The sequence below is a fragment of the Pecten maximus genome, chromosome 12 (assembly GCF_902652985.1).
Source record: "Pecten maximus chromosome 12, xPecMax1.1, whole genome shotgun sequence".
Taxonomy (NCBI): Eukaryota; Metazoa; Mollusca; class Bivalvia; order Pectinida; family Pectinidae; genus Pecten; species Pecten maximus.
In genome coordinates this window covers 17,092,533-17,106,929 of record NC_047026.1, presented here as the reverse complement: position 1 = coordinate 17,106,929, position 14,397 = coordinate 17,092,533, and the positions used below count along the sequence as shown (strand labels likewise).

The 14,397-nt window shown below is 32.5% G+C and overlaps 1 protein-coding gene across 8 annotated transcripts in view; it reads left to right on the top strand.

Annotated features, from left to right (window-relative positions):
• Nucleotides 1-13,306, top strand: part of LOC117340037 (proline-, glutamic acid- and leucine-rich protein 1-like) — a 43,620-nt gene extending 30,314 nt beyond the window's left edge. For 7 of the 8 annotated variants that reach the window (XM_033901794.1, XM_033901792.1, XM_033901788.1 and 4 more), the window contains 5 exons: nt 905-1,149; nt 2,931-3,149; nt 4,262-4,345; nt 4,677-4,835; nt 5,422-13,306. In XM_033901794.1, coding sequence (XP_033757685.1) covers nt 905-1,149; nt 2,931-3,149; nt 4,262-4,345; nt 4,677-4,835; nt 5,422-5,532 — 818 coding nt within the window. In that variant the 3' untranslated portion in view covers nt 5,533-13,306. Of the gene's footprint in view, nt 1-904; nt 1,150-2,131; nt 2,329-2,930; nt 3,150-4,261; nt 4,346-4,676; nt 4,836-5,421 lie in introns of all 8 variants that reach the window. The other variant, XM_033901790.1, reaches the window with a different exon arrangement.
• Nucleotides 13,307-14,397: the final 1,091 nt, after the last annotated feature.

Sequence of the window (14,397 nt, the reverse complement as noted above, 5' to 3'; positions counted from 1 at the left end):
GGTCAGTATGGATATCTAGGGTCATTGACGATTTGTGTCTATAGAGGTCAGTAGGGATATCTTGGGTCATTGACGATTTGTGTCTATAGAGGTCAGTATGGATATCTTTGGTCATTGGGGATATGTGTCCAAAGGGGTCAGTAGGGATATCTAGGATCATGATGGGGATATGTATCTATAGGGGTCAGTAGGGATATCTTTGGTCATTGGGGATATGTGTCCAAAGGGGTCAGTAGGGATATCTAGGGTCATTGATGATTTGTGTTTATAGGGGTCAGTAGGGATATCTAGGGTCATTGGAGATATGTGTCTATAGGGGTCAGTAGGGATATCTAGGGTCATTGATGATTTGTGTTTATAGGGGTCAGTAGGGATATCTGGGGTCATTGGAGATATGTATCTACAAGGGTCAGTATGGATATTTTGGGTCATTATAAGTGGGGATATGAAGGACTAGTATGATATTTTTAGCATGGTGGAGTTGTGAGGGTATGGTCAGGGCTATGTGGAGTTTTCATTCATTTAGATTACTCCACCTCCGCCATTCTGAAGGTCCTTAATTTTGTTGTATACAGTGTATGTTATGTTTAGCTTCAATTCCTGAACTTGTTTGCAACCAGTTCATCACTGATAAAATTGATGACTGATATCACTTACTAACAATCATACTGAACTGAATTTTATGACAAGAACTGTACTTTCATGGTGTTAAGGTGATGTTATAATTATCACTGAAGCTTTACCAATCAGGTCTGAAAAATATTGCAATCAACTGAAAACTTTTACATTCTGAATTTGGTACTTGAATGTGTTGAATATCATTGTTCCTGATGTGCTGTGAAGGACATTATTTCATAGACATTGGATGAGGCTATAGTCAATCTGTTTATGTGATTGATTTCAGATGATTCCAGCTCACATGCAGACAATTTGTCTGTCTCTAGTAATATACGCGATAGGATGAAAATGCTCCAATCTAATTTGCCTCCTCCCCCCAAGTCCCAGAGAACCCCTCCATCTTTACCAAAAAAAACCATTAGTAACCAAATTCACCCACAAACACCAACTAGACCAAGCCAAATGAAAAACAATCAGTTTGGCCGTTCAGCATCACCGGATTCTCACAACTTCAAGTCGAACTTCCAAACGGTCAGTAATATAATTTTTGAAGCATGTGTTCCACTGTTGAAGCCTTGCTGCATCCTCTCTGTCCATTCATGTTCTTAAGTGGTAATGTGCATCCTCCCTGTCCAACTGTGTACTTTCGTGGTAATGTGCATCCTCCCAGTATATCCATGTACTTAGGTGGTAATTTGCATCCTTCCTGTCCATCCGTGTACTTAGGTGGTACAATTGTAATGTGCATCCTTTTTGTCCATCCGTGTTCTTAGGTGGTAAAGTGCATCCTCCCTGTCCATCCATGTACTTAGATGATACAATTGTAATGCACATCCTCCTTGTCTATCTGTGTACTTAGGTGGTACAATTATGCACCCTTCCCCAGAAAAATACTGTACCGCTGTTTAGCTCCCTCCATATACTGTCTGTCAGTGAAATGTCTCCCCAGAAAAACACAGTGGAGCTATTAATCTCCCTCTACATACCGACTGTCAGTGAAATATCAGGAGTGTATATAATATTGTATGGACTAATACAATCTTTCAATAATCCTATGTGATGTGGACAGCAAATCTCATATTAGGGGTAATATTAGTCATGTCTATCTTGAGGCTTTGTTGAGTGCTGAACTTCAAAAATCATACCCTGTGTATTGAGATTTCTGTCCACATTACACAGGAGGAATTATTTTTTCCCACACTCTCCTACATTAAAGTTGTAAAAGTGAATCTAATGCATCCCTCAATGGCATATGAAATACAAGACAAAACTGATAATATTATCCTTTTGTGAATGGATTCATAAAATGTATGTATGCATACAACAGTCATTCTCAAGATAGGTAAATGACAGATTTGTATTTACAAAGTGTGGGAGAAAATTTAAACTAGCATGTGTTGAAGTCACTTTCAGTTTCTTAATCATGTTTGGTTGTGGAGAATTGGAAGTGTTTTGTATTTCCTGCATGTTTATGTTTCTTGCATGTTCCTTTCTGTTCCTGCCTGTCCCATAGCTGGCCTAGTCAGTCCAACCAGAACAAGTGCTCTACCAAAGTTTGCGAAAACTCCAAGCACAGAAACCGCACCTAGCCCTAAATCACCTGGCTCTCGAGGAGCTTTGCCTCCAACCCCAGATGAAAAACCAGCTTTACCTGCTAAACCTGCTGATTTACCCCCTCCCCCTCCACCATTGAAGAGTTCCAATGGCAGGGTAAGGGAGACAATCAATGGAACACCAAGTTCTGCTAGTGTACAGGGTATTTTAAATCAAACTTGTAATACAATTCTGGATTTAATTCTGCAGATCTTAAGATATTTTATAGACCCTATAATCTAATAAATGATAGTATGTTTTTTATTGAATCTTGTAAACAATTTATAAATTATTTTGAAGATTTTAATGTAATCAAAATTTATCTTGATTACCAGGTATTAGAGTCAATTCTTTCTGTCCTGTTTATGTAGTCTATATATGTGTTTGGTAACATACAAGGTATCCTGGTGATCCTGTAAAGCTCTGTCTGGTATTGTAAGTACAAAAAATGTACATATATGTATTGGTCATATTTAAAAATATATCAAGTTTGAATGTTTCTGTTTTCATATTTTTCTTCAAGCTTGATACATTTAAACAAATTGTATAATAATTATGATTGTAAAATAATCTCTCCGTTTAAATAAAAAAGCAAGTAAATAATTCTTCAAGCAATCAATGTGAAATTTAAATTCTGATGAAAATGAAATCTTAAAAATTTACAGATTAAACTTCAAGAACCTGTTTGTGTTATTTTGCCTAATTATCTCATTGCACAGGGCTCACCTGAACTTCCACCTCCCCCAAAAATGGAAGATCTTCAGCCTCCTCCCCCACCAAAAATAAAAGACTCCTATACGAAAGTTGATCCAAGTACGAAATCCAATGTTGATTCTGGAAAAAATACCCCTCTGGTTCAAAATGGCAACCAGAATGACTGGCCAGACGATTATGATGATGATGACGGAGAAATTTATGATGACGTGGCTGCAACACTGGTAAATTTTATGTTTTCTTAAACTTAATTTTCACATTTTATGAGTGAACATAACATTAATGACTACTGTAAAATTGGAAATGTTCGCGGCGTGGACATTTTCTCTTATTTCGCGATCATTAAATATCTGCGAAAATATCCACACGCGAATATAATAACACGTGAAAATATTGGCGCGCGAATATTTCCACCAAATAAACTAAATACATTTAATATACAAGACGCAAGTTCCTGGTAGTAAACTATGTCGTCCGTGATGTGTAACGTTGTCATGGTCGGTCATTTGTCTGAGACATGGTTATACTAATTTCAGTAATTAGTAAAATGATACTATTTCAGCTAATTTAATGTTGATTTATCATTAAACTTTCTTCATTTCATCATAATTATGATCGCTCTATCTTTCTGTACATACCAATCGCAAAGCTGGTCGGCCATTGTGTAGCTATAGGCCCAAAAACAGCAGACGTTTCGTTTGTGACAAAATAGATAAACTTGCTTGTATTAGAAATGCTAATGTTGAATCTCCGTGTGGTTATATATTTTATTTTAATCAGAAACTATCGATAGTTAACTGTAATGAATGGTCCGCTAATTAAGACACCTGTGAATGTTTTGACATCGCAGCGCGAAAATATATTTTCATCATGACTGACAGCGCGAAAATATCCACACCGCGAACAGTTTTGAGGCTGTCTAAGCGAAAATTTCAACGTGCGAAAATAACCACTTTTACAGTATTCATATTTTAGTGAGTAAACATAATTATCATTATTTAATTTTCATATTTTATGAGTGAACATAGCAATTAATTAATATTCACATTTTACTGAGCAGACATAACGTTAATCAATTTTCACATTTTCTCTAGTAAACATAACATTGATTAATTTTCAGATTTTATTAGTGGACATAACATCAATGAATTGTTCACATTTTAGTGAGTAAACATAACATCAATGCATTTTCACATTTTAGTTCTGAGTAAACACAGCATCAATGAATTTATCTACTCCTAAAAAGTATTATTTCAGGTATTTCCATTATCAAATACAAACACTTTTGAGACATAGATTCTTAAAGAAAAACATTTTGATGATTATGATTTTGCAGGCAGATCCTCTTTGTGCCTTTCCTTGGTACCACAATGAGTTGGAGAGAGAGGAGGGCAACAAAAAACTCAAGCAAATTAGCAAGGTATGTTTATAGTAGTGAAAGGGACATTCTGTAAGGTAAATATGTGATCATGGAATGTGACATTTGTAGGGTAAACACGTGATGACAGAATCAGCAAGGACAGACTGAATCTTAAAGGACTATTGTTGGCAACTTGCAAAAGTTCTGTGTGTTCTGAACCTTAATTAAGAAACCTTTCTAATAACTTTTGAAAGTGTTGTCAACATAAAAATTGCTTTCCTGTTGTCTGTCAAGCAAAATTGGGGCAAATATTGTCAATCCAAACCTCAGATGTATTATTTTATATAGATGTTTTGATATTTGTGTAGTATCAATAGTCTCTTCTGTTTAGGATGGCTGTTTCCTGGTGAGAAAGGCTAGCAACAAACAAAGGGCACTAACACAGCCCTACACCCTGATGGTATACTACTCCGGCTACAATTACAATCTTAAAGTACGCTTACGCTCTGACCAGAAGTTTGCCTTGGGCGAGGAAAAAGCAGATGAAGTGGTATGTTGTGATATTTAAACATCATGGAAGCTTTCTCCTGTTTTTTTTTATTTGAAATATATTGATATCCGACTGTGCAAAAAATATTCACCCTGATGAGAATTCTATAGGGTTATAGTTTTCAGCTTATTAAAATGTTAACACATGTTATACAAGTCACAGATATGATATGTTGATCACCAAAAAAAACATTTATGTAAAATGGTAAAACAAATGTGATAATAAAATATGCAAATGCATCATATTGTTGGCTATTGTTAGCCTACATTGCCAACAAAATCCTGTTTTTGTACCACCTTCAACAAAAAGGTGTGAAAAATACCCAATTTGTGAAGATGGTAGTTAGAAAAGGTTCATTAGTTATCAAAAGTTACCAAACGTAAACTATACGCATGGGGGTAATTTTCGTGATCGATCCACTTTCGCTTGTAGTTCAAGATTACGCAAATTGATATCAAAATAATATGTGTGGGGGTAATTTTCGCCAACAAAAGGAGTCCGCATAATTAGCGTAAATTTCAATGTTTGCAGTAGCGGTTTTCTCAGAATTGTTAATGGATGTTATTTTCCTTTTGCATTGTTTCAGACATTTGAATTAGTTCAAGATCTTATCTGCCATCACCAGAAAAATGAAGTGATCTTAGTCCACAAGTCTGGAAAGCAGTACAGCACACTTTTGACAGTGTCTCCATCTTGACAGTGAAATTTCTTTCCTGAGATTTCGAAAATTTTATCAAAAATGATATACTCAATCACAGTGTAAGGTTTTATAGCTCTCTTGCCAAAAAAGGTTTGACCTTCATCATGTGACCTTGTCAGAGGACACAATGGCAAACAGAGAAACAAATGACCTAATTGGTAGGTACATAATACCTTTAATTAATTACTGTCAATCAGATAAACTAAAGGTGAAATAAAGTCTACAAGATATGGAGGTAAGCCTTTATATGGATTACATTTTTAACTCAGTACTTTGTGATTTATCAAAAGTTTTAATATAACTCTGGTCCAGAACAACTAGAATTTGTGTTCTGTTGAAAAACTTTATCTTATAAAGCAGGCTCTTAATAAAAGAGTAATACCAAGTAAACTCTTAATATTTAGATCATCTTCAAATATTTTTGAACTTAAAAATTTATCAGCAATATTTTAATTTTTAAAACTTTCGAAAATATGCTTATCATTTACATTATCACATTGTCAGATTGTATCCCCACCACCCCAGGTGATACATGTAAGAATAACTGATTGTGTATATTGAAATATTTTCTCAGATATTGGAAACTAAATTTTGGTAAATCTGCTAATACCACTTTGTCATGAATTACTTACCAAAATTCCACAAGTAGTCATCATTTGAAAATATATTTTGTAAGATTAAGATATGAAAATACAGTCTTTTTTGGTAGTGTCTGTCCCCAGTGATTAAAAAAAAAATCAGATTTCCAAAAAAGTGTCTGTTTTCATAAATACAGTTACTGCATCAAACCCAAATCATTTGCTGAATACCATGACATGTTTGTTGTTTATAAACATTGTATAATAAGGAGTCAATATTTACTATTTTCCTGGTTGGGTCCTGAAATGTGAAGTAAAATCAAATTCATGTAAGGCTAAATAAGATTAATAACTTAGTTCTCAGGCCAATTTTTTCTGAAAAGAGGGAGTAAATTTTTTATCAATTTATTGGTGAAAAAACTAATGAGGACATTTTATTTTCAATTATTTTTCGAACCAATCATTATCTATTTTCATATAAATCACTTCAAAATGTGGGAAACAATGATTTATCATTGTTCTTTGTCTTTATTTCACATTGATGAACATGTGCTCTAATTTCTTGGTTAAATATAACAGATATTACAGGAGAAAACAGTGTTTGTGATACTTTTTTTCCACCCATTTTTCTCTTGAAGAATATTGAGGGAGATTTTTTTTCATTCAACTAGGAAAAATAAACATACGTATATGAGATGAGGGGCATTTTTTTTACTTGAAAGCAGATAAGGTAGGGCGAGAGAACCAATTTTTGTTTTTGTTTGTTTGTTTGTTTTTGCCTTAGGATAATAAGCTACTGTAATGCTTAAAGGGTGAAATCCATGAAAATCTTGAAACCACGAACAAATTTTCCCACAGATATTTCATGTTAAGCAGTAACTCTAAGAGAGATTTTGTTGACTAAATCGATATTTTAGCACACAATCTAATCTTAACAGATAAATCTTTTAATGAATTGGTACACTCGTGAAATATTAGAAAATTAATGCTAAAATAATTTTGCATGACAATTTAGCACAACTACCTATAAATGCTTGATGCATCAAAGTAAGACTGCTGGCGACGGGGGTGCTAAAATACATATAATGGTATGATAATACTTAAAGTTATTACTGCATTGAATACAAATTGTTTTTCTATTTTTTAGTGGAGATTGCTATTTTTGTAAATAACACTGTCAATGTTGTTTGTGCATGTACATATTATTTTCTTGGTTTGTTCAAATGTATCTTTGCAGTAAGTGATAACCATATTTAGCATAATACATCATATCATGCCGAAGATTTTTATTCAGCATTTATTTTAAAATATAGAATATATTATACACATGCTATGATTATGCATTCCAGTATATGTAAAACCAAATCAGAAAACTTTATATAAATATAAAATCAGCTACAGGAAATGCTGAACTGTATATATTTTTGTATCTAGAAATTTACTTAACTGTAATATTTTGTAAAATTATAAGCTCAGAATATTAAAGCTACATGTAGATGAAGTGATAATGTTCCTAAGCAGTCTTCCACTCAGTAGCCTTGATCAGGAAGGAATTCCAATGTTTTGTTAAATGTCTTGCTTGTTTTATAGATAATTCCAAAGCTTTGTAAAACATTCCAACATCCTCTTAGACCATGGTTCACACAGATATGAAAATTCCTTGAATTTCAGCACCAAGAAAAGAATTGGAATTCAGTGTCATGCCTTCAAAGTCTTGAAATATGGCATAAATGACTTGAAAAGTCCTTCAATTCAAGTCTTTTGTGTTGAAATAAACTACAATAAGATAAACCTACATTTTTCTGAAATTTTCAGAGTGTTTGTTCTTGTCTTTGTTAGGTTGTCATGAGCAACCAATTTAGTGTTTATAATTGTACTATTACAACATTTTAAATGTGAAGGCCACAAAACTATAAGACTGTATATTGTGTAAATAAGTAACTGTCAAAATCACCAAATGCTGATCAGTACCCCTTAATAGTCTTGAAAAATTCCTTGAATTTAATGAGAGAATGTCTCAGAAAAGTTCATGAATTTATTTAATGGAAAGTCCTGGAAAAGTTCTTGAATTCATTCGATGGAAAGTCCTGGAAAAGTTCTTGAATTTATTGGAAAGTCCTGGAAAAGATCTTGACTTTATTCTGTGGAAAGTCCTGGAAAAGTTCTTGAATTTATTTAATGGAAAATCCTGGAAAAGTTCTTGAATTCATTCGATGGAAAGTCCTGGAAAAGTTCTTGAATTTATTTAATGGAAAGTCCTGGAAAAGTTCTTGACTTTATTCTGTGGAAAGTCCTGGAAAAGTTCTTGAATTTATTTAATGGAAAGTCCTGGAAAAGTTCTTGAATTTATTTAATGGAAAGTCCTGGAAAAGTTCTTGACTTTATTCTGTGGAAAGTCCTGGAAAAGTTCTTGATTTTATTCTGTGGAAAGTCCTGGAAAAGTTCTTGAATTTATTTAATGGAAAGTCCTGGAAAAGTTCTTGAATTTATTTAATGGAAAGTCCTGGAAAAGTTCTTGACTTTATTCTGTGGAAAGTCCTGGAAAAGTTCTTGACTTTATTCTGTGGAAAGTCCTGGAAAAGTTCTTGACTTTATTCTGTGGAAAGTCCTGGAAAAGTTTTTGAATTTATTTAATGGAAAGTCCTGGAAAAGTTCTTGACTTTATTCTGTGGAAAGTCCTGGAAAAGTTCTTGAATTTATTTAATGGAAAGTCCTGGAAAAGTTCTTGAATTTATTTAATGGAAAGTCCTGGAAAAGTTCTTGACTTTATTCTGTGGAAAGTCCTGGAAAAGTTCTTGACTTTATTCTGTGGAAAGTCCTTGAAAAGTTCTTGAATTTATTTAATGGAAAGTCCTGGAAAAGTTCTTGAATTTATTTAATGGAAAGTCCTGGAAAAGTTCTTGACTTTATTCTGTGGAAAGTCCTGGAAAAGTTCTTGAATTTATTTAATGGAAAGCCCTGGAAAAGTTCTTGAATTTATTTAATGGAAAGTCCTGGAAAAGTTCTTGAATTTATTTAATGGAAAGTCCTGGAAAAGTTCTTGACTTTATTCTGTGGAAAGTCCTGGAAAAGTTCTTGACTTTGATGACTCCAAGTTTGTAAGAACCCTGTAGAGGCAGTAATGAAATCAATGCTGTTTTTGTAATAGTTTTACATTGTCATCTGTTCTATTATATTTGTATTTCCATATATTGTTATCAGGAGGTGAGTGATCGGGTGGAGATTTGTAGAGATGTTTGCAGACCTCTACAAATATCAGCTGGTTATGTTGTTAGAGTTCGGCAAACTAACGAACCAATTTGTTAGAATAGTCTTTCATTAAAGCCATACATTGTTATGCTACAAAGTTTAACTACAAAGTCATACTACAAAATTACATAATACAATGTTATATTTGTACAGTGTATATGCTAAAAAATATACAAAATTACACAATAATGTTATATTTGTATACGCTACAAATACTATTTTGCGCTACAATGTGTTACAAAATTACACTACAAAGTTTACTACAAAATTACAATGCAATTTCACACTGCAAAGTTGTGCTTCCAACAAAGTTACACTATGAAGTTATACTCGAAATTTACAATACAAATGTAAATATGTTTACAATAAAGTTATAGTTCAAGTTACATTCAATATTTTAAAATACAATGTATTGCAATACTACAATAATACTGCAAATTTGTTATACAGTGTAATACTACAGTGCTACAACTGTAACAAAGTTATTTCATTATTACAAAGTTATACTACAAAGTTATATACTACAAAGTTATACTACAAATCAATATACCACAAAGTTCTACTACAAAGTTCTACTACAAAGTTACAAATCATATTGTCACTAACACTATAAGTTACAAAGTTGTTTCTATGGTAACAGTAGTAACACATATTACAAATTGTTACAAAGTATTTTTATCATGATTTTACATTTGTGAGATCACACCACACGTTCACACCACAGAATACTGACTTTATTGGTGAGACGAGACCTAGCAATAGGTGGAGGCGTGTAGGTGGTAAACCAGAAATTATCTAACGGCGACAGAACAATGACTATAGTTGGTGAGAAGAAACCTAGCAATAGGTGGAGTCGTGTAGGTGGTAAACCAGAAATTATCTAACGGCGACAGAACACTAACTTTATTGGTGAGACGAGACCTAGCAATAGGTGGAGTCGTGTAGGTGGTAAACCAGAAATTATCTAACGGCGACAGAACACTAACTTTATTGGTGAGACGAGACCTAGCAATAGGTGGAGTCGTGTAGGTGGTAAACCAGAAATTATCTAACGGCGACAGAACACTGACTTTATTGGTGAGACGTGACCTAGCAATAGGTGGAGTCGTGTAGGTGGTAAACCAGAAATTATCTAACGGTGACAGAACACTGACTTTATTGGTGAGAAGAAACCTAGCAATAGATAGAGTCGTGTAGGTGGTAAACCAGAAATTATCTAACGGCGACAGAACACTGACTTTATTGGTGAGACGAGACCTAGCAATAGGTGGAGTCGTGTAGGTGGTAAACCAGAAATTATCTAACGGTGACAGAACACTGACTTTATTGGTGAGAAGAAACCTAGCAATAGATAGAGTCGTGTAGGTGGTAAACCAGAAATTATCTAACGGCGACAGAACAATGACTATAGTTGGTGAGACGAAACCTAGCAATAGGTGGAGTCGTGTAGGTGGTAAACCAGAAATTATCTAACGGTGACAGAACACTGACTTTATTGGTGAGAAGAAACCTAGCAATAGATAGAGTCGTGTAGGTGGTAAACCAGAAATTATCTAACGGCGACAGAACAATGACTATAGTTGGTGAGACGAAACCTAGCAATAGGTGGAGTCGTGTAGGTGGTAAACCAGAAATTATCTAACGGCGACAGAACAATGACTATAGTTGGTGAGACGAGACCTAGCAATAGGTGGAGTCGTGTAGGTGGTAAACCAGAAATTATCTAACGGCGACAGAACAATGACTATAGTTAGTGAGATGAAACCTAGCAATAGACAGTCATGTTGGCAGTAAACCGGAAACTTATACAACACATCAAAAATACTGTGTATATATAGTCAGTACTTGCATATATAGTCAGTACTTGCATATATAGTCAGTACTTGCATACATTGTCTGTACATGGCGCATTATCTAAAAATCGTGCAATCTAACAACATACAAAATAAAAAACCTGATGTTATGTAATTAAATGTTATATGATTTGTTATTATTGCTCAACATACAATGTTACAGATTGTTTTATACAATGTTGTACCTCTGTGTTTTTAAAAGATGTACTGCACCAGTAGTTCTATATTGCAGTCTTCTAATGAATTAACATTGTGAAGATTAATGTGGAATTGAAATTTTCCATTAGGCTTTTTTTTTTTTTTTCAAGATTTGACAAAAGACCTACAGTATTACATATTCTTAAACATAACATTTTTTTAATTTTCACAGGGTGTCATATGATATGATGTTATAGTTTTTCTGTAGGAGACTTAAAAAAGAGCTTTCAAACTTTATCCAATTAACACCTATACATTTTAATAGTAATAATAAATTAAATTGCATGAGAGCCTTTTTTCTCACTCATCATAAACGTGTATGCCTTAAATAATTTTCATATACAAACTCTGATTGTATTGTTATAGTATGTATATGATACCGTTCTATTTTTAGAAACAAACTGTTAATGACATAACAATTCCATGGGAGTTCACAATACAACATTCAGTAATTTGAATGAGAATATATTTCAGGGTTCTGCAAGGTCAAATTCACTTAGGTTTTTTTTTTCATTTTTAGCTCACTGGAACAAAATTCAGCTCTAGGTTTTTTTTTTCATTTTTAGCTCACTGGAACAAAATTCAGGGGAGCTGTTGCTATACCCCCTTAACTTAAAGTGTTCAATGGGAATTCATGATTGAATTTAAGGAAAAGTCTTAGTGGAATTCTGTAAATGCTTCCTAGTGGAAAAATTTAATTCAAGGAATATTGAATAAAAATGGAGCCAGATGAGCAAGTTTATTTGTCGCTTTCCTTAAATTCTGTAAATGCTTCCAATGGAAAATTTTATTTTATTATTAGGGAATCTTCTTATATTCAGTTGAGGACAATGTTGAAAGTGGGACCAGATGAGCTTGTGTATTTATCATTTACACAGCTGTCTAGGTACATGTGATGTAGATGTGATGTAGGTATGTCTGGTCAGATCTCAGATAAGCTGGAGAAAATTGGTCCTTTTGACTCCGAGAAGGATTTAAATGTATTTTGGGATTATTTTTTTTTTTAAATCACTGTTTTTCAAATTATTGTATTCATTTTATGTTTATCTATGTCTTAAGTTTTTGAAACCAAAGGCCAAGTGTTGATATTGAATTAACACAGGAAAATAACTCTAATTGATCCCTCAGATATCTAGTGCCTAATTAATTATAGTGGTTAATTAAAGGCTAATTATAATGACTATTTAAAGCCTAATTATAGAGGCTAATTAAAGTAATGTGTTCCTGTGTTGTATACAGTAATGTTATCAATTAATCATTACATTGTATTATTGTATGAATATTTCCAATTACGTTCTTAGATATAAATTTCCTTTTGAAGAATATATATTTAATATACAATGTATAGGCAACAATTTTCTTTTATATACATTATATATATATATATATATATATTCAGTTCTTACAATAAATGGCTTATTCCAGTTGTACTTAAATCATCAGATACATGTTTTGATATCCATTTTTGCATATTTTGAAGCTAGAATAAATTTATCCTAATCAAAACATTTTTTGTGACATATTCCTAAAACAATTATGTCTTTTCGTTATGATTATAACATAACCGTTATGTTAAATATAAAGAATATAAAGTGTTGAAGCATAATCATATCTTCTTTCAAATTGTTTTTCATTATTTTTGCCATAGTTTAAGCTTGAGTAATTTTAGTTAAGGGTGTATGCTATGTTACAAATTATTCTCCTGATGTTTTGTAAGAGTATTCTCCCTTGAATTTTATTGAACTTTATTTAAGGTTTTCTAATAATTAAGGATTCTGCAGATTATCATACATCCTTGTGTACAAGTTATATGTTTCATTAACTTCAAATTATTAATCCACCTAAACATCTAAACGAAGGAAGGAGTGTGTTAAAAGTGTAAAGAAGCACCCCCCAAAAAAACCCCAAAAAAACCAAACTATTTTCCACACACCAGCTACATTAAATTACAAGAACATGAAACATTTTTACATTAAGAATCCATGAAGGGAAAAACTTGAATCATATGTGCTGTGATTCCATTACCATTTACCATTACTTAAAAATGATTCCAGTTAATTTTAAATTAAAAAAGAAGATACTTTGGAATTATTTTTGGAACTTTTTGGAACAAAGTAACATTGTTTATAGCCTTAACAGACAAACTTCATTTTTATAATTTTTTTTAATAGGATTAATAATAGATACAGGCAGATACCTCTAAATCCATATCTTGATGTATTTTCAAGATAATTTGAAAATAATTTTCATTTAATAATTGTCATTTTCTGAGATTTCTGTGATTTTCAACAACAGTTCAGAGCATACCTATATTTCATATGACAAGTAGTAGACACATACAGGTAATGTGTGTAAGTTCAGTTTGTTTTTCATTAAATTTGACATATACTGTCTACTGACTGTACAACTTGTCGCTTGCTCACAGACAATGTAGATGTATGTGTGATACTTTTACTGGAGTAAATAAAAAACGGATATATGATGGTGAGATTTTCAGAGTTTGAAAAGGTCTATGTTAGAATACATATATCACATAATCAGCCTGTTATCCTATGAATTTACCCATGTAATATTTTTGCATATGTCATCATGGCGTGTAAAAATAAAAATTCTAAGACTTGTTTCATAAAATGAAATGAAAACTCATTTGAGATCCTGTATATGTGAATTTTTATGTAAATGTATATGTTAATGTATATGTAAATTTTTATGTAAATGTATATGTTAATGTATATGTAAATGTATATGTTAATGTATATGTTAATGTATATGTAAATTAATATGTAAATGTATATGTTAATGTATATGTAAATGTATATGTTAATGTATATGTAAATTAATATGTAAATGTATATGTAAATTTGTGACTTCTATCTATACCTCATGCTATATTTTATCCGCATCAGAGCTTAAATATTTGTCATCATGGCATTTGTATGTACAGTAAATTGTTGGAAATGACCAGTGTTATCGGTCATGGCCAA